General features: G+C 40.7%; 1 protein-coding gene across 1 annotated transcript in view; it reads left to right on the top strand.

Moving 5' to 3' along the window:
- schlank (ceramide synthase schlank) overlaps window positions 1-21,414 on the top strand; it is a 240,327-nt gene that overhangs the window by 129,419 nt on the left and 89,494 nt on the right. The window contains exon 5 of the mRNA XM_067139817.2: window positions 1,218-1,439. Within this exon, the coding sequence (XP_066995918.2) occupies window positions 1,218-1,439 (222 nt within the window). The remainder of the gene's footprint in view (window positions 1-1,217; window positions 1,440-21,414) is intronic.

Below are 21,414 nucleotides of genomic sequence, written 5' to 3'. Positions count from 1 at the left end.
ATAGGAGTGAAACAGTGAACAAAGGATTTGTGAAGAATAAAGGAGTAATACTGACAAAACGTGAAGAGATTGAATGAATATTTCAGTGAACTGCTTAACATTAGAAACCAGACGTGGAGAAGGTATCCAGGGAGCAGGAAAAAAAGTAACAGAAGGAATCAGACGTTATAGTGACAGGTGGAATGGGCAGTTAAAAAGATGGAGATGGGAAAAGCTGTGGGAATAGATGAAGTAGCCGTAGAAATGATCAAGGCTGCAGGTCCAGCGGGACTCCAGTGGACTTATAGAATACTCAAGTGTGTCTAGTGAAAGAAAAAGTGCCCGAGGATTGGGAAAAGGGGGTTACGATACCAGTATTCAGGAAAAGAGATAAGATGTGCACTAACTACAAGGAATCATCACCCTCACCCATAATACCAAGATAATGGAAAGAAGAATTAGAGAAAAGTTGGAAAGTCAGTTACAAGAGGAACAATTTGGATTCAAAAGTGAAAGGTCAATAGTAGAACACATTTTCATTCTGAGACAGATCATAGAAAAGAGCTGGAAGTATGGGAAGGATATAGTAATGACTTGATGGACTTGGAAGAGGCACATGGCAGCATCCCCAGATCAAAGTTTTGGAAAGTCTGACTCACAGGAGCATTTGGCAAGTATCTAATAACCATGATAAAAACAATATATGATAACTGTCACAGCTGTGTGAAGACAACAGTAGGTAGAACAGAATGGTTTGGATTGACAATTGGCTAACATAAGGGAATGTGTTGTCACCTTTACTGCTCATAATGGTGATGAATGACATCATAAAGGTAGCAAGGGAAGATCATGGAGGTGAAAGAATGAATGTAAAGGTGTTTGCCGATGTTGATGTGATCTGCAGAGAAGATGAGGAGGTACAACAGCTGAATGTACTGAATAGAAGGATTGAACAATGGGGATTGATGATCAGCACGGAGAAGAGTAAGATAATGGTGATTAGTAGAGAAAGTAAAGAAGAAAAAGGAACTATCAGAATTGGAGACAAGGAACTGGAAATAGTAGAACACTTCAAATGCTTGGGAAATGAAATGATAGGAATAAACATAAAGTTTTATCAGTTAAGTTGGTATTTCTTATATTCTTCATATTTCTCCTAATGTAAAATGATCTCTTTGTACTCCTTCCTTTATACTATCAGCTTTTAGTGTCTATTGTAATTTTATTGATTCTTTCAGGGTCTTACATGGGACTGTTGGTGGTACTACATGAGTTCACTATCGTTTTACTGGTCGCTAACTATGTCTCATTTCTTTGATGTAAAACGTAAGGACTTCTGGCAAATGTTTATTCATCACATAGCTACAATTTCTCTGATGTCATTCTCGTGGGTATGCAACTTGCATCGAATTGGCACGCTAGTTCTTCTGACTCATGATTGTGCTGATGCATTTTTAGAGGTACGTATTGTTTCTCCTACTTATTTTTGCAATAAAATTTAGTAAAAACTTTAATATTTCTTGGATACTGAAGGGGAATTGGTTTAAAACCTTATTTTGGGGTATAAAAAGCAATAAGAATCCAGTCACATTACTTCAAAGCAACTAGACATGAAAAATAAGATAGGAGAGAGAATAGGTAATGACCACAATGAGAAAGTATAAGCCAGGTCAATATACTTGCAATGTACAGTAGATTTATAGGAAATGAGAGAGTTGGCTGCATTGTTTTGGGTCGCATAGCTGTGAGTTTACATTGTGGATATGATGGGTTTGAATCTCTATCAGCATTCCTGATAATGGTTTTCCGTGGTTTCTAGTTTTCACACCAGGCAAATGTTGGGTCTGTAGTTTAAAGCCACGGCCATTACCTTCCCAATCCTGGCCTTTTCCCATCCTTACATTGCCTAGTACCTTCTGTATGTTAGTGGCACATGGAATCACTAGGGGGGGGAAAAAAAGATTTATAGAAATTTCTTTATTAGTGGTTTGTAAATTCAAAAGAGCTCTACTGACCTGTGTACAATGCAGTGAAAATTAATTCCCTAAGATAATATACCTGTAAGAAAAAAAGAAATCAAAACCAAAACAAGTCTTACTGCTACTGAGCTAATTGTGGTGACTCGCTTAACCTACTGTATACTACAAGGTTGGTGTTGGTGTACGCAAATCTACCAACCCAGCAGATCACATAAATTCTTGGTCATATTGAAGTCAGTAAATTTAGTGACCATGATAACACTGAACTCTTCCTCATGTTCCTTAAGGCAACACTCCAGAGATAAAAATTTATATTTTGGTCATTTTGTCAAAAAAAAAAAAAAAAAAAAATTGACTGAAATTGAAAGGATTGAGTTTCTTTTTTCTTGTCACGAAGTTATTCCGCTGAATTCAAACAATTTATCACTGTAATAATGCTTTGTTTGCCAATTGTAATTTTACATTTAAATCCCATTTTTCTCCCACAATATTCTGCCAAATGTAACAAAATTTGTATGGTATAAGTATCACAGCTATATTAAGAATCCTGTGTATGGAATTTTTGATTGCAGAATTATTTCAAGTAGTAGGGATTTTTAAGTCCAAAATTTTATAACGTAAAAATGACACAAACTTTAGTACGATATATCTCCTTATGTAAATTATGTACAGAAAAATAGTTACGTAGTGCTTTTAAAAGAAGTATTATCTACCTAATTATGAATTTAAATTAATATGTTAATTAAATTTCATCAAAAAAATAGAATTAAACATTTAAAAAATTTTTTTTGTAAAAATTATTAATTGTATATATGAAAGAAATGTTCCTGATATCTCTACTACAGAGGTGCGAACCTTTGAAGTGGGTTATCAGTAATCCCATTTTTAACCACCACCACCACTCCCCCCCCGCCGCCTCCAAAAACTTTTACGAGTCAAATCCAAAGCACCCCGTTTGCCCTTTCCTACAGCAATCTATTCTAAAGTATATCATATAACACAATGAAATTTGCTCATTACCTGTTAGTTCTGCGATAAAAAATTCTTTGTAGCTTGTTTCGCACCCAGCAGCTGCTTTTCGGTGTAGGTTTTCTTGTAACATACTTCCCCCTGAGATGACATTTTCGTCTTCAGAACCATAAGTGATTCCAGTGTAGATGTACTTAGTGTAGGCCTGAATTCTGTCTGATTTTTCCTAACAACACTGAAAACTCTTTCTGTGGGAGAGTTACTATGAGGTACTCTTAGTACTGCAAATACAACATTACTTAAGGTTTTATACTTAATTTGTCCACTTTCATTTTTAAGCTCTGCAATCTTGCCCCAATTCACATCAATGTTAGGTCCATGTACAATATATTCCGGGAAAGTATCACGCTGGTAAACTGCAAATTCCTCTTCAAGTTTGTCATGTTCACTTTCTTTGACCAAAGTTGGGAATCTTCGAACAAAGTATTCAAGAGATGAATAGGAAACCTTCGTTCTGAGAAAGATGTCTACAACTTTGGCATGATGAAGAAATTCATCATCAAGGGGAAATTTCCTGGTAATGTAACTACAAGCTGCCATATAAAACTCTCTTACAGAATTATAAAACATCTCTTCATCACAGTCATTATCTTTCATGTATGCCCTAGCTTTTGCTCCAATTACCAAGTCCTCATTGGCTTTCTGGTATTTCCTCCTCTTGAATTCAACACTGAAAAGGGAGGTAGATTCTGACTGAAGAGAACATGGCTGAACAAATCTGACCAATAGGCCAGTTAAAAGACCAGTAAGTTTCCTCCTAAGAAGATGTATGGCTGGAGCATCTTGTTGCAGAAATGTATTCACAGAGTTAAAAACAGGAAGTGTACTCTGAAGAAAGTAGCAAAACAGTTTTGTGTGTGGGTCTTGTATGAAAGATTTCACAGTTTCAAACTGCTTGGTGGTCTCACTTTTATGGTGGGTCTCACTACAAAACATGAGTGTCAAAGCTTCCCACTGCTCAAGAACTCTATCAATAGACTGAAGAAGCGAGTGCCAACGGGTACTAACATATTTCAAAATTTTGTGACCCTCTGTGCCACAAACAGCCTGATAAACTTTCAACGTGTTTTGTCTTTTAGAACTCTTGTCAAGATAGTAATATAACTGAACCAAAAAGTTCTCTACATTGACTGGCAATTGGGCTGCTGCTTTTTGTGCACAGATGTGTATGAGATGACATGAACAACCCGGGACATAAACAGAAGAATGCCTGTCCTTCACAAATTTGGCAACACCTTTATTTGCCCCTATCATAGTGTATGCATTGTCAGATGAAAAAGAAATGCAATTTTCCCATGGAATGGCTAAAGAAGACAATTCACTATTAATTACAGAGAAAATTCCCTCACCAGTATTGTCGCTACTCTCTAACAATGACAATAGAAGAGTTGATATTTGACCTCTCTGAGCATTAAAGAAAGAGACAACTATAGGATAAAGTTTAACTGCATTTGAATCCGTACTATCATCAGTAGCCAAGGAAAAAGGCGTTATTTGCAAAAGTTCACTTAATTCCTGTTTTGCTCAGATGCCGTGTATTGAACTAAAGCAGAGGTTTTAGTTCTTGCACAACCATATTTCTGTGATATTTTTGAGTCGGGGAACATTGATCTAAACAAATTTCCAGCGTGGTCTGAAACTGATAACAGAATATTATGCTCCAAAAGAAATGATGTGAACAATAATTCGGCATTTGTCACCGCAGTTTCATTACTTTTTACGAAGAACGATGAAACAGACTGGTTTCGTAATTTTGATTCACCGTATATGTGATGTTTCTTGGATTCTATGTGTCTTCTGCAATCATCTCGTCCACCGTGAGCCACAGAGTAATCACACGAACACACACTACAGAACACGTGGTTTTCACTAACACGTGAGGCAAGCAAGCATGGCCATTCCTTTGTGTAACCGTCTCGATATTTCTGTAGCACTGCTGTCTTCTTAGAAGAAGATGCAATTTGAAAATTGCTCCGCTTCATTTCACAAAACCAATCACTACTTTTCGAATCAATGTCTAGGATAATTAGAATTTAAATGCGCTAAATATATACCATTCTTTCTACGAACACAACAGAGAGCCAAATGTGCGCACTGGAGAACAGCAAGGGAAGGAGTAGCGAGTAGCAAGGAGTAGAGCCTACCTCACGGCCGACTTGATACGTCATTCCCGCGTCGTTCTAGCTAAGAAAGCAGCGTATATCCATGTAGCTGGCCGTGATTTCACAACGCTCGCGGGAAACTAAAGGAAGTGACGACCAAATAACTGCCAAATATGTTTGGTAGCCAACGTACAAGCATTGAAACGAGGCGGGTTGACCAGTAATGCTCTAAGAGATTTAACATTTCTTACTTCTTTCCTTTTTTCGCAGAAATTAATTTTTATTGTGACAAGGTTGCTTTTCCGTAATAATTTCCCCTTCGACCGTAATGCCGTAATCGTGAAGTGAAATCCGTAATCATTACGGACAATCCGTAATAGTTGGCACCTCTGCTACTATTACGTAGGTGACATTCCCACAAAGTTTTGTGAAAATCCATGCATTAGGTAAAAATGTATTTTTATCTCCGGAGTGTCGCCTTAACCTGTTGTTAACCAATCTGTTCAGTGTGGAATTGTGCAATGTACTGCCAAAAGATGCCACTCCTATCCCTGAAAATTCTTGCTACGATAGTGTATTCCTACAAGCATGTTGCCGGAACGAATTATGCTCGCAATCCAAGGTTCCACTGTAATACTATTAAAGTCTTATACTGAACAGTGAGTAAATGTCAACATAATTTGGCAACTAGCTTGAAGATGCGTGGGGTATAACTCGGAATAAAACCTGGAAAAATCCTGTTTCACGATCTGGAAAACCCAAGGAAAAAACCGTAGGTTTTAAAAAGACCAGATTGCTGGCCATCCAAATTCTCTCTCTTTATCTGCTCAAGTCATCTTGCTGCAATCTTACCTCACATTTTGAACAGTCTATGTGTGCAGAAGTCTTGATGCTGCCAGACAGCTCTCTGGTCAGGTCTCTCAATGTTTACAATTATGGAAATGTTCCAATCACTTACACGTGATTCTGTCTAAGACTATGTTCTCACCTGAATGGATTGCAATGAGAAAGATATTTTCAGTCTTAACTGTAATGCTATATGATTATTGCATCTATTTTTGTAAGTATGGTGGATGAGCTCATGGGCTGTACCGAATATTAGCAGTGCCGCCCTGATTTATTGTGAGGTTTGAGGAACTCCATGGGAAGATAATTACACCACAATGTCAACATTTTTAGTATGCTTATGAGAGGCTTGTGTTAGTTTTCCTCAGATTGAATGCTGAACATTAATAACTAAACACTGTGGAAGTCGGCTAGAATTGCTCCATAAACTTCTGTTATACCGTAAGTCATATCTGAATAGTAACCATTGGATTTGATGATCAGCTTATTCTGAGTAATAAAGCTTAGATCTGCTGATTGTATGTGAAACATTATAAACCTTTACCCATGGGAGCCTGAACTAGAAATAATAATAATAATAATAATAATAATAATAATAATAATAATAATAATAATAATAATAACACGAACCTACTACGGTGTCGTAGCAGGCGGAGAGGTGATACTCCGTGGCGTGTCCCAGGTGGCGGATAGGGGGTCCTCACCGGCTTGCCGGCGGACTTGAGCGAAATAAAATAGCTCTCACGGACCAAACACACATCAAGAAATCCACTAGTGTCTGTTTTGGTATCCAGCGACTAGTGGTCTGCGTCTGTTCACCTGGTTGGTGCGGCAGTGAAATATGGCTTGATCTCAACAATCAAGTCTGTAATTACCGTGATCTTTATTAAAGATCACCACAACCAACTTCAACTTGAAATAATCATGATGGAACAAAAGGAAAGAAATCCGCTACCCCAGGCCCCAGTCAACGAACTGGACTTTCCTGGTCATCGGATTCTGGGGGACCAGGAACATCATGAGGAGAAGAGTCGGAGCTTCTCAAAATCTCTTTGCAAACACTACATTGGCACTCTCAATGCAAACACTCTCTTCAAACTTGGAAAACTAAAACAACTTACAGACATGCTAGAAAAATTTCACATCAAAATTCTTGCCATTCATGAGACGCGCTTTATAGATGAAAACCATTTCGACACGAAAATTACAGGATTTACAAAGGCAAACCTGCTGTCAGAAGAGGCATACCATTATTGTTTGTTACGGGATTTGCAGTACACAAATCAGTCGTGGATAACATCATAGACTTCAATTCCATATCAGAACGTATATCCACACTCTCCTTCAAATCTGGTAATAAAGCATACACAATTATCAATGCACGTGCACCTACAAATGACCATAACAGAAAGAACCCACAAGAAATTGAAGACTTCTGGGAAGACACGGAAGAAGTAACCAGCAACGTACCTGAAAGACATGTGAGAATTTTAATGGGCGACTTCAATGCGCAATTAGGTAAGGAGAGAAAATACAGACAAATAACAGGCCCGTACTCGGCACACATTTGTACAAACAAACATGGGGAACACCTCATAAAATATTGTCAAAATTTTAACCTCAAAATTATGTCAACGCAATTTCAAAAAGCCAAGACGAAAACTTACAACATGGAAAGCACCTAACACAGTGTGGGGAGAATTCCAAATTGATCATGTGGCCATTTCCAAGAAAAATATGCGGGAAATTATAAATATTAGAACGCGTAAAGGATTCTTCGAGTCTGATCATTATTTGCTACAAGTTAAGATTAGGCCAATCCCAAGACAGAAAAAGACAGCGCAAAACAAAATAGTCAAACCTGATCCGGATTACTTGAAGATAAACCGGGAAAAAATCGTTGAAGAAATTCATAGGCATTCAACAGACACTTGGACAGATCTTGCGAAGACAGTTCAGAAGGCAATGCGCTGGGGACAACCTCCTAGAAAACAAAAACGTAGATGGTGGAATGTAAGTTGTGATCAAGCCATTGAGAGAAGAAAACAAGCATGGGAGAAGTTCAGCAGTAACAGAACATCAGAAACATGGGAGGAATTTCACTTAGTTCAGAAACAATCATCGAAGGAAATCAGAAGAGAAAAACAAGCATACGACAATAACAGGCTAAAAGAAATTGAGGAAGATTTCAAGAGAAATAACACAAGAAATTTTTACAGAATTTTCAAAGAAAATATTAAAGGCTATCAACCTCCTAGCCTCTACTTCCGAAGAACAGATGGATCCCTGGAAACAAACAAGAAAGAAAACTGTAAAATTCTCAAGCATTACTTTGATAAACTTCTTAATTGCAAGAAACCCACAGAAAAACTAACATTCCAAAAAACTACATCCAACCCCGATTCTAATCCACCCACAATAGAAGGGATGGAGGAAATCATAAAACAAATTAAAAATAACAGAGCAGCAGGAGAGGATGGTATTATCGCCGAGATCTGGAAGCTCCAAGATGAAAACATCACCAAAAAAATCCATAATATTATCACAGATATTTGGGTCACAGAGAAAGTGCCAGAGGAATGGAAATGTGCATTAATCCATCCATTACATAAAAAGGGTGATAAGTCAGATCCAAATAATTACAGAGGTATTTCGCTAGTACCAGTTGCGTACAAAATTTTCTCTAAGGTGCTATTAAACAGGCTAGAACCACAAGCAGATCCACAAATAGGTGAATACCAGGCAGGCTTCAGAAAAGGGAGATCATTCATCGAACAGATCTGGAACTTGAGAACACTTTTGAAAGTCAGACAAACAAGAAACACTGTAGTTACCTTTGTGGACTTTAAAAAAGCGTACGGCTCCATAGACAGACAGATGCTCTTCGACGTACTGGAAGAATGTGGCATTGACAGAAAAACCAGAGCACTTATACAACAGACACTTACAGACACCACCTCCAAGATCAAGTTCATGGGAGAAATTTCGGAACCCTTCCAGATACACACAGTTGTCCGACAAGGAGACGGGCTCTCACCATTTTTGTTCAACATGGTGTTGGACAAAATTATCAAGCAGTGGGAGGAACAAGTTAAAGGAATACAGCTGGGAAGAACACGTGAAACAAAAACAATCATAAAATGTCTGGGATTTGCTGATGACATAGCCATACTTAGCAATAATACACAGGAGGCAAAGGAAGCACTGGAACGCTTGCATGAAATAGCTGCCAAAACAGGTCTGCAGATATCTTGCAAGAAGACCCAATACATGGAACGACAGAACAACAATGTGCACACCATGCATACTGTATATGGATCCGTAAAAAGAGTAGAAGAATTTAAATATTTAGGGGAATACATACAAATAGGAGGATCAAACAAGGCGTCTAACATAGAACGAACGGAAAAACTCCAGAAAGCATACACACTCACATGGTCACATTATAATAAGAAAAACATATCAAGACAGACCAAACTTAGACACTACAAAACAGTCGTATTACCAGAAGCATTGTATGCGTCAGAAACGACCCCAATTGGAGCATCAGGCATCATAGAGACAGAAAAAATAGAACGTAAAATTCTCAGAAAAATATTTGGACCAATACACAGAGATTGCATATGGATGAAACGACCTACTGAAGAGCTGTACCAGCACACTGACAGACTCACAGACATGATCAGGAAACGCAGACTAACTTTTTATGGGCACATACAGAGAATGGACAGCAACAGACTTACAAAGAAAATCTTTGATGTAGTAAACAGTTCAAGCAAGAAAACAAATTGGTATCATGAAACAGAGGAAGACTTAAGGCAGGTGGGGATCAACAGGCAAATGATAGGAGACAGAAAAGAATTCAGAAACAAAATTGGGAATACAAAATTTATAGTAAATGAGAAGAAGAAGAAGAAGAAGAAGAAGAAGAAGAAGAAGAAGAAGAAGAAGAAGAAGAAGAAGAAGAAGAAGACAGGAACATTGTTGACAGAACAAAGGAAACAGGAGCACACCCAAAGGATGAAGAGATTTTGGGAAGAAGAGGAAGAAGAGAAAAAAGTGAAAATTGTGTCATCATGAGATATTCGAGTTCAAACACTGTCCATAAGGGCAAAAATGATATTGCACCCATATTACCTGGCTACTCAGCCGGAGAACGAGAGTCTGTCGTAGACCGTTCGTTTTCTGGCTTTGCAAAATTTTTAAGGGTAGGGATAGAAATAAGGACTAGCGACAATAAAATCAACACTAAATAATGGGTCTTAACATTTATTATAACTAAGCACTCTTAACAACAAATTTAAATTGAACAAAATCTTGGAATTTAATTTATCTTCTCTGCCGGTATTTTCGGTACAACGTAAATATTCTTCCCATAACTCTGGTGACATAATTTCTGGAAATACACAGACGAGTATTAGCCTACATCTGATATAATAAAATGATAAACGTAATTTTATGAGAAGACCTTTCTCTAATGTTAACACGATTATTTACAAATTAAAATTTTAATAAATAATTTTCTGATTCATTCATTGTCAGCGATTAAATTATCCCTTCCTGCTTAATGTTTTAAATTAACATTACTTCCACTAGATTGAAATGAGAAAAATTTAAAATAAAATTTTCCTGTCAATTCCATTCAACATGTCTTCCTCAGATTTAAATTTATAAATGAAAAATTCTCCATAATTATTATCTCAAAATTTCCCATAATAATTACATAAATTAACGCAATATCCTTCTTTAATATTACACTCGTTGAGAATTTTTAGCTTTGTAGGTTTCACAATAAATTGTTCGTGACTCCTGTCCACGGACATGACCCTTGCGTATTCATTTTTGTCTAAGACATTAAACCCTTCTCTATCTAATTTCGGAATAAAATCCACTAAAGATTCACTTCTCAACAAATGGGAGCAACACAAATAACGATATTTTAATCATAACACACGCAACGAACAAGTGATAGAGTCAAATTGTAATCATAAGAAATATCACAATCCATAGAACAATGACTAATCACACATACAACATTCACACTAGGGTACACGGTAACAATTTATAATATTTACGGTGGTTTCTAGTCCTTGATTATTATATTTTAATTTTAATCTAAGTCGTAGAAAATTTCTGATGACGGTGTCGGGTAAAGAAATACCATTACAACAGCTAGGAATGTGATGTCAGGATTATCACTTAAAAATAAAGAAACTAGGTTCAACAACGATGTTCGTGAGAATATCAGTGATAGATATCATCGGAAATTTATCATTACAGAAACGCACATAATGCAGGTCAAATATAAATGTACACGTTTATGGTTCATGAGTCACGACATTATTATTTAAATACCATGGCTATCAACTAACACGTGCTCCACTCGAAGAAATTATGTTCAACATATTCTCTTCACATGAGACTCAATAAATGGATTCACAAGTCAAACACATAATAACTGATCCATTCCCAAGTCCATAAATACAATAAATCCGTCGAGATTCGGCCGTCTTCCAGGCTCACATTTACCCTATTAGAGCACATATTAATATTTCACACAAGAATAAACAACATTTACACTCGTGACCCTTATTTCCTTATTTAACATGTGATGAAGTATTATTATTATTATTATTATTATTATTATTATTATTATTATTATTATTATTATTATTATTATTATTAAATGTGCGAGATCACAAATCCGCGTAAGCTAAGGTTCGATAAAGTTACCAGATGACACTAACATGCTTGAAATCCACATAAAGACCGTAATAACGTATAGAGAAAAATTCAACGAATTTAAACGTAATGGAAATTCTAAGTTCCCATGGAGGGAATTAGATATTTTTCCACCAATAGAGCATATCAAAAATCAGATCAACAATTAGATGTATGGCTTTTCCGGCGTTTGCTCTATTAACCAGCGTTTCGTCTTAGGTCTAACACTAGACTCTTCAGAGTGGGATGTGTCAGACCCTACCCACTGACGCTGGGTGTATGCAGGTGAACTCAAAACATACCGATGATCTGTCCCACATGACTTCAAAAAAATAATTATAAATTATTTCAAAATTAAATTGTTATCGGAGAGGTCAATTATTTTTAAATCACTCCTATACTATTAAATGGGACAGTCAGAATGAATATCGAAGACACTCACACATCACTATCTATCTAATAGGAACCAATAGTCATTCACACTCAATAACTACCTACCTTACACCATGGAAAGAAGAAATGAAATGTCAAACTACTGCAAGACTAGAAGAAAATTACGCCAAATGAATAAGGAAGCGTTATGTCTACATTGTGTTTACAAAGATGAATAGATTAGATATTATAACATTGTACTTAAATGATTGATGAAACTGGATTTCGGCCGATGACCCTGGACATGAGGTAGGTCACCCACCGCCGGTCGTCATCTCCTCCATGTCGGAAATTGCCTTACATTATAGAACACCATTGTAGCTGCGATGATGAACATGGAATAGTAGTAGGCTTCCTATTCCTGATGTAGTGGCATCTTGAATTGTTTCGATCCGCATTCCTCTTCTCTCTTCCCAAGTAGTGGGAGCTGAAACTGACAAATAAGTTTTAAGATGTGCCCAGTACACACACACGATGAATGATATTTCTGAATAATATGTAACTTCTTCCGTAAGTCTGCTAAACTCGTAGATCTAGGATGTGTAATGAGTCTGTTCTGCCGAGTGATCGAACCCAAGAATGTCTGCGACGTGAATGTCAGCGTAGAATTTCCAAGACAGTCATCCAAGAAGACTCAAATCTAAAAAGGCAGTTCCTTCGGGAAACACCGATATATAATTATCTTAAGATGAGGGTGTGATGCCGTAATCATCTGTGATTGGTCAATAACTTGCATTTATGAGGATTATTATAATCGCGGTTACAATACTTATCAGAAACTAATGAAGCGTTATAGCTGCATTAGGTCGAAATCAAACTGCAAGGTAATTTTAGATTACGTGATGCACAAAAGGAAACTATTGGCACATTCAAGCTTGGGCTCTAGAGGCCGCTAGAGCAGTTTCTCTGGACAATTTTAAAGCTTCGTTGCATTTTGTCAGGGCCTTCAAAGACGAATATAATATTTCGTCCAGACATATCACTATGTTCATGGCTCGCAAAGAGATTGAAGAAGAGCATGTTATCATACAAACAGCAGAAACATTTGTGGCAGACGTGTACATGTTTATTCAAGATGGGAATATAATGAAGTAATGCGTGTGGAATAGTGATCAGAGCCAATTTTTTTTATGAACTAACCTCTTCTGCAACACTTTCAAAGAGAGGGGAAAATCAACAGTTGGTCTGGTACAGTCTGTGCATAGTTATACGCATAATTACACAATTGATGTGGCTGTGTCCATGCATGGCAAATTAGCGAACAAGCTTTATATTTGTCTGCAGGAAAAGGATGTAACGTTTGGTCCGCAGGTTGCAAAGAAACTGACAGCAATGTGTCCACGGAACATCCATGTTGAAGCGAGTGAAAACGGAAAAAATTACCAAAGCACATATGAAGAGCTTCTTTATTTCGGTCCTCGCTGAACATGTTGGTGAGAGAGGTCTATTACTTTGCAATACCTTTTCAGGACACAAAGACTAACAGCGTCATTGAAGAATGTTTTCCAAATAAAGATATTACATTAAAGATATTGCCACCAAAGACAACCAAATACTGTCAACCTCTGGATGTATATTTTTTAGGCAATATAAGCTCTATGTCAAACGTCTTGTTGATTTTGTACGTTTGCAAATAGATACCACGCAGGCCACGTTACGTGATCGATACTCCCGTCTTCACTCCGTCATTTACAACCAACTATCTGCACTGAGATACAGACCTATGTTAACATACGCATAGCAAAGGGCAGGTTGTGATGTGGATGTTCCTGTTGCCTCGTTTGATAATGTGATCACCATGGCATTTGAATTTGGACTATTGCAATGCAGGAACATTGTAAATAATGTAGTATATCTACATGTCGCCCTCGTTAAGTGTGCATACTGTTCAATTCCGCTGTGTTTTAGTCACTTCATTATAAATCTACATTTACACGTCGACGTCGAATAAAGGACAACACAGTATCTTCTATTGTGGGAAAGATGACTATGTCAACACGGTACTGCATGTGTTAAGAGTTCTTGTTGCCAGCACGTATTCAACCTTTTGGCAGATGATACTGCACCACATCTGTTTCTTGTTACTATAATGGTCCGAATTGCCGGTTGCACAGTAGTTTCTGCTGCGAATTGTGTTTCTGCAATCTTTGTACGCCGTAACTTCCAAACATTAATTGTACACTAATGCGGGGTTTTACAGATAAATGCCCTTGCTGGGTAGTAGAACAGACATATCTTCGTATGTTAAGCGTACTTCCAGTTGGTTTTAGCCGTTCGAGCTGGGGTACTTCCCTCGTGAGTGAAACCAAATGCAAAGGTTAAGGGAAGAAAGAGTTGGATGGTATTACAGAGGTCCAGTACATCAATGAGAGAATAAAGGCAACAGTTCACCTTGGGAAAGAGAAGCTGACACTTGTGCAAGTGTATGCCCCTCAGACGGGTTGCAATCAAGATTAAAAGAACAAGTTTCTCGAAGACCTAGAAGAGATCGTCAATGAAGAGAGGGCAATCATCATCGCGGACCTCAACGCACAGCTCGGGACAGACAGGAATGGCTATGAGAAGGTGATGGGACCACATGGCTATGGGAGAAGGAATTCGGAAGGCGAACATCTCCTAGACTTCTGCATAAGAATCTGTTTGGTAGTAAAAAACAGTTGGTTCAATAAAAGAGTCACTCGATCACCCGTTACGACTGGGATGGAAAGAGCAAGATGGTCATTGACTATGTCATTACAGATTGAAAAAGTAGACTTGTGACTGATGTCAAGGTGATTCCAAGTGAGAACCTTAATAGCGACCACCGGTTATTAGTAGCAGATCTGAAAGACATTAATGTACCAAAGATAACAACTAGGAAATTACCTAAGATTGGAAAAAGGACAGACTATCAGAACCATATAAGAGGACAGCTGCCTACGGAAGAAGTAGAGAGTGGTGAGGTAGAGTGGACAAGATTTAAAAACACCTTGATAAAAGAAGCAGTAGAGGTTTACGGGAAGACTAAGTGCGAGAGTAAGGGAAAAAGAGACCTGGTGGAATAAGAGAGTAAGATCCCCAATAAAGGAAAGGAACAGGCACAAAAAAAGAATGAGATAGAGAGAAATCCAAGCCAGAACAGGTAAGGGACGAAGGGAAGATTAGAGACGTCGAGCAAGTTTACCAGGACAAGAAATTGAGAGTTAAAAGAGTAGTAGAAGAGGAGAAGATAAAGTGCTGGGAGAAATTTACTCAAAAACTGAAGGAAGACAGCAGAGGCAATATGAAAGTATTGTTCGGAGTGATCAAAAACAAACAGAATTCAGTTGAAACCATCAAAGCAATTGAGAATTCTAATGGAAACCTGGCCAGGGAAGAAGAGGACAGCAGAGAGATTCTGAGGAATCATTTTGATCACCTATTGAACAGGACAGAAGCAGATCAGAGAACATGCACAGAGGTACCTCCCATTACATGGGCAGAAACAGAAGCAGCCCTTAAGAAGATGCCACAAGGGAATCCCCAGGAATCAATGAAGTCAGCACGGACATGATTAAAGCAGCAGGAGTCCAGGGTTTACAGTGGCTACACAGAGTGTTCAATGCAGTTTTGAAAGATGTCAAGATACCTACTGATTGGAGGAAGGGTGTCATTATCCCCCTGTTTAAAAAAGGAAACTGCCAAAAATGCTCCAACTACCAGGGAATAACACTCCTTTCTCATGGGCTTAAGATTCTTGAGAAGAATATCGTAGAGAGCAGATTGCGAGTCATCTTAGAGCCACAGTTTGAAGAGGAACAGTATGGCTTCAGGCCTAACAGGTCCTCAACAGACCTAATCTTCAGTGTCTGTATGTTAATGGAAAAACATTGGGGAAAAGGCAAAGACCTGTTTATGGTTTTTCCTGACATTGAGAAGGCATATGACAGCATTGCAAGAGAGAAGATATGGGAATGCCTGAGATAAAGGAATGTGCCAGAGGGACTGGTGAGGAAAGTTCAGCTGCTGTACGAGAACTGTACCAGCTGTGTGCAGTTTGGTGTAGGACATTCATCCTGGTTCAAGACCAAAAGTGAAGTCTAGCAAGGCTGTGCACTATCCCCATTATTGTTTATCACCATCATGGATAACATAATGAAGAACATCAAGAAAATGTCTGGTGAACTAAATGCTATGGTCTTTGCCGATGTTGTTATGATCTGGGGAGAAACTGAGGAACAAGTACAGTCGAGACTCAATGAATGGAAGGTTAAGTTCCAGGAGTTCAGTCTCAAGATAAGCGAACTCAAAACAGTAGTGATGGCAATAAACAGAGGGACGACTAGCAAACATCATGCTAGGAAACCATCCACTAGAAAATGTGGGAAACTTTACATACCTCGGCAGTGTAATATCTCGAGATACACTAGCCACAATGGCAAATAGAGTGCAGAATAGCTGTCATTTTTACCAGCAAGTACGAACAATCCTCTGGGATCCCAAAGACAAAATCAAAGCTGGTATGTTCAGTCAGTACTCCATACCAATCTTAACCTATGGTACTGAAACATGCACTCTCACTAAGAAAGAGTCCGCCTCCGTAGCGTAACGGTCAGTGTTATTAGCTGCCGTCCTCGGGGGCCCGGGTTCGATTCCCGGTACTGCCAGAAATTTAAGAATGGCAGGAGGGCTGGTATGTGGTTGAAATGGTACGTGCAGCTCACCTCCAATGGGGGTGTGCCTGAAAAGAGCTGCACCACCTCGGGATGAGGACACGAGTTTACTTTACTAAGAAAGACTCATCAAGGTTGCAGGCATCTGAAATGAAGTTCCTTAGGTCCACAATTCAAAAAACCAAACTGGACAAGTTGAGGAATGATGTGGTTAGGAAGGAAGGTGGGATTGTTACATCATTATTAGATCGGATCAGCATGTCCAGACTGAGGTGGTTTGGGCATGTAATGAGGATGGAGCCAACAAGGACAGCATGTTAACTTGGAACAACATGTGGCAGGGAAACGGATGGTAGGAAGACCAAGAACCCACTGGATGGACATCATAAAAATGGACATTGCAGATCAGGGAAGGACACTAGAGGACATCATTAACAACAGTATGTATCTCAGTAAGACAGAATGGAAGAGGCTCGCCAACAGTACCCGAGAAACTGGAACTGTAAAATGGCGATGATGATGACAACCTGGCATTAGTTTCTGCTGTCAATGAAATTACACTGGATAATCACACGCATTTTCAAGTTGTAAACTGTAGGAATTGTCAGACAGGATGTTTTTATACCTGGAGAAACTCTGCTCTACATTGCATGATGTTATGGGTGCATATTCGAATAAAGTTATTTCTTCTGGTGAAAATAGTGGTTCAGGATCCTCAGAATTTGCTTCATGTTCACAAAGAATGCCACTTACCTTGCAGAACATAAAATAACCTGCAGCACATTAGACAACAGCAATCTTTCCAACTTTGTACCACGAACCTGCTACGCAGGCGTAGCAGGGGGAGAGGTGATACTCCCACGTGGCGCGTCCCAGGTGGCGGATAGGGGGGTCCTAACCGGCTTGCCGGCGGACTTGAGGGAAATAAAATACCTCTCGCGGACCAAACACACTACCCCCTGCGGGTGGGGGACGCACATGTAGAATACACCCGCGGTACCCCCTGCCTGTCATATAAGTCGACTAAAAGGGGCGACCTAGGCGCGGACATGGATTGCGGTTTGGTATAATGTTTTGGACCTCCTGTGGATGGGAGGGGTCGAGTACATTCACAGGTAATCCCTGCCTGTCGTAGAAGGCGACTTAAAGGGTCATGTGGCCATGGTCCCCTCTTTATTTTTTTATTATTTTTCCGAGGGTCAGATGTAGACCATTCGAAATTTTGATGTGCGTGCTGCCCGGAGATGGACCTCTTACGTGTGCGATTACGCCCAAAAGCCCGCAACTGTCCACCCAGGACCATTGCGTGGTGGGAGCGCCATGTACCTTGGCAGTGGTATCCGCCTGACAACACAGGTCCCCGCACAGCCGAATGCCAGAAGGACATATTATTATTAATTATTTTTAATTTTTTTCTCTATATTTAGTGCTCTGTACACGCTATGGGGTACATGCTATTGCGGGTGACTGGAGGAAGGGAGCCTTAGTGCTCATTGCCTCAGTCATCCCGTATTAGGCATCGTCCAACATCGGACCCCGGGCAGTACCTGCTACGACCAGGTGGGTATTGCCTTGGCTGCTTGGTTCGGCTACAGAGACCCCTGATCGGAGTGGGTGGCATTCGGGGAGGATGCTATCGGGAATGGCTTCCAAACGAAGTCATCCTTCTCAAGGTGGTCCTCCACCTAAGTCTTTAACTTTTGCTTCCCTGAGAGGTTCAACTCCCTGGGAACTTGCGCAGCGTGAAGGAATGGGATCCAGCTTCCCTAGGTTTCTGGTCGCTACCAGAACCGATGGGCATGATTTTAAGCTGGTGAAGTCGGTCCTTTTTAGTCGACACATCAAAGGCGTTTACGGCGAACTTGAGGACCTTAAGAAAATGCGCCACGGTAGTTTGCTTATGAAGACTCGTACAGCACTGCAAGCTGATCAGCTGCTTAAGTGTGACCACTTTGGCGAAATCCCCGTCAAAGTGGAGGAGCATAAGTCCTTGAACCTGGTTCGCGGAGTCATCTTTCACCGCGACCTTATTTTGAACACTGACGACGAGTTGATGGAAGACATGAAGAACCGTGGCGTGACACACGTCCGGCGCATTACGCGCAAGGTCAACGGTGAAGACGTTGCCACTGGTGCCTTCATTGTCTCTTTCAAGTTGTCAGTGTTAGCAGAGAAAGTCAAGGTAACAACTTATCGTTGCGATGTGAGGCCGTACATCCCGCCTCCTATGCGATGCTATCAATGCCAGCGATTCGGACATATGGTCTCTCGCTGTTCGAATCAGGCTGTATGTGGTACATGTGGACGAGTAGCTCACGGCGCGGAGGAGTGCACAACTCCGTACAAGTGCACTAACTGCTCCGGTTTTCATTCTCCTCGGGATCGGAACTGTCCGACATACCTGAGTGAGAAGAAGATCCAGGAGATCAAGACCCTGGATGGTCTTTCCTACCAGGAAGCGCGCCGTAAGTTTAATTCCACGAATACACCTGCCCGTACACTCGACTACAGCATGATAGCTCAGTGTCTTCCAGGTTCGTCATTTTCAACATCGTCACCTGTGCTGATCGCTGCGCCCAAGGCGACTGTTGCTGCTCCCAGCGACGTCGCAAAGAGTAAAAGCTCGAAGGGGGGGACCACCCCACCTTCGACCAACCAGAAGTCTGTGCAGGCTGGCAGTCCCCAGCCGGCACAGCATGGGGGGAAGACTAAGTCTCCCCCCCCCCCCAGGAGGTCGACGAAAGTCGTGCCCCAGCCGGCGGAGGCGGCTTTGTCGACCAGGGCTGGGAAACCATCTCCCAGCCCGTCTAAACTCGAAAAGAAAAAGGGGAAGAAGAGCGCCCGTCCTGAGCGCTCTCGGACTTCCCCTGCGAAGGAGAAGTCATGCCCCCCGTCTGGGGGGGTATGAGTCTGCGCCGGGCGGTACTCCTGCTCCGAAACCTGCGCGCTCTCCTCGTAGGGGACCCCTTCGCCCCCGGAAAACGTCGAAGTTCTGGGCGGCATCCCCGCCGTCTGTTGACGACGAGATGGATGTCGCGCTGTCCACTACATCTACGGATGTAGATGTTGATAGTCTTTAGGTTTGTGAGCATTTTATTGCTCATAACCTAACACTACTTATATCGTCCACACTATGGCACTGTTACAGTGGAATTGTAATGGTTATGACAGGCATCTTGCTGAGTTACGTCAGCTCATTAGTGAGTACGCAGCGAGTATAGTCTGTATTCAGGAGACCAACTTCAGACATGGTCATCGTACGGTCTTGAGAAATTTTAAGCTATACTCTACAGAACGATACTATGCACACCGGGCTTCCGGTGGCGTTGGCATTTTTGTACGTTCTGATACCTACAGCGAAGAGGTGCCATTAAGAACCCCGCTCGAGGCTGTAGCTGTTCGCGTTTCACTGCCTGTCATAGCAACAGTGTGTAATGTTTATTTTCCACCAGGCCAGCATCTTAATATAACTGATGTCGTTGATCTCATAGATCAGCTTCCACCTCCCTTCCTTTTATTGGGCGATTTTAACGCCCATCACCCCATGTGGGGCTCTGAGGCGCCTTGCCCCCGGGGAAGAGAGCTGGAAATATTAGCAACTGAGCTGGATTTATGTATTTTGAACACAGGGGAACCAACTCACTTTAGTGTACGTTATGGCACGTATTCTCGGATCGACCTAAGTCTATGCAGCCGAACGTTGGTTCCACTGTTTCGGTGGAATACACACGATGATCTCTGTGACAGTGACCATTTTCCTATTATCCTTACTTTGTTGAAGCATAAATCCGTCGAGGCTCCCCCTCGATGGATTCTTAAACGTGCTGATTGGGCAAAGTTCTCATCCCTAGCTGTCTTTAATGACGATATCAGGCGGACCGTCGGCGAGGAAATAACTTACGTCACCGAAGTTATTCTTGCTGCTGCTGAGGAGTCCATTCCGTTTTTCTTGGGGGCTCCTCGCCGAAAACTCGTTCCTTGGTGGAACGATGAAATAGCAGCAGCCATCAAAGAACGCCGTCACGCTCATAAACGTTACCGTCGACAGCCTACTGTGGCCAACTTGGTAACATTTAAGAAACTCCGCGCTAAGGCGCGAGTTCTTATTCGACAAAGTAAGAAGGCTTCATGGGAGAGATATGTGTCGTCCATGACGTCACATACTCCATCATCTCAAGTGTGGACGAAACTTCGACGAATTTCGGGTATTCAAGGATCATCTGCTGTACCGGGAATTTCCATTGCAGGCAGTGTCGCCACTGATCCCCTCGCGATTGCTGACCATCTAGCTAGTCATTTCGCGGATGTCTCTGGCTCCGGGAATTACCATCCTGATTTCCTCCCTCTGAAGCGGGAGGCAGAATGTCATCACCTTAGTTTTGCCACCCAAGCTTCAGAGGACTATAACGTACCCTTTACGGAGTGGGAACTCCGCAGCACCTTAGCGCTTTGCAAGGACACGTCTCCTGGACCGGACAACATCCATAACCAGATGTTGAAACACCTTAGTGATGATAGTTTACTATATCTCCTTCGTGTGTTCAACCGAATCTGGACAGAGGGTGATTTTCCATCTCAGTGGCGAGAGGGCATAGTCATTCCTGTCCTCAAGCCTGACAAGGATCCTAAGTATGCAGGAAGTTACAGACCGATTTGTCTTACAAATTGCCTGTGTAAGCTATTTGAGAGGATGGT

The sequence above is a fragment of the Anabrus simplex genome, chromosome 2 (genome assembly GCF_040414725.1).
Source record: "Anabrus simplex isolate iqAnaSimp1 chromosome 2, ASM4041472v1, whole genome shotgun sequence".
NCBI lineage: Eukaryota > Metazoa > Arthropoda > Insecta > Orthoptera > Tettigoniidae > Anabrus > Anabrus simplex.
This window is presented reverse-complemented; position numbering and strand designations above follow the sequence as displayed.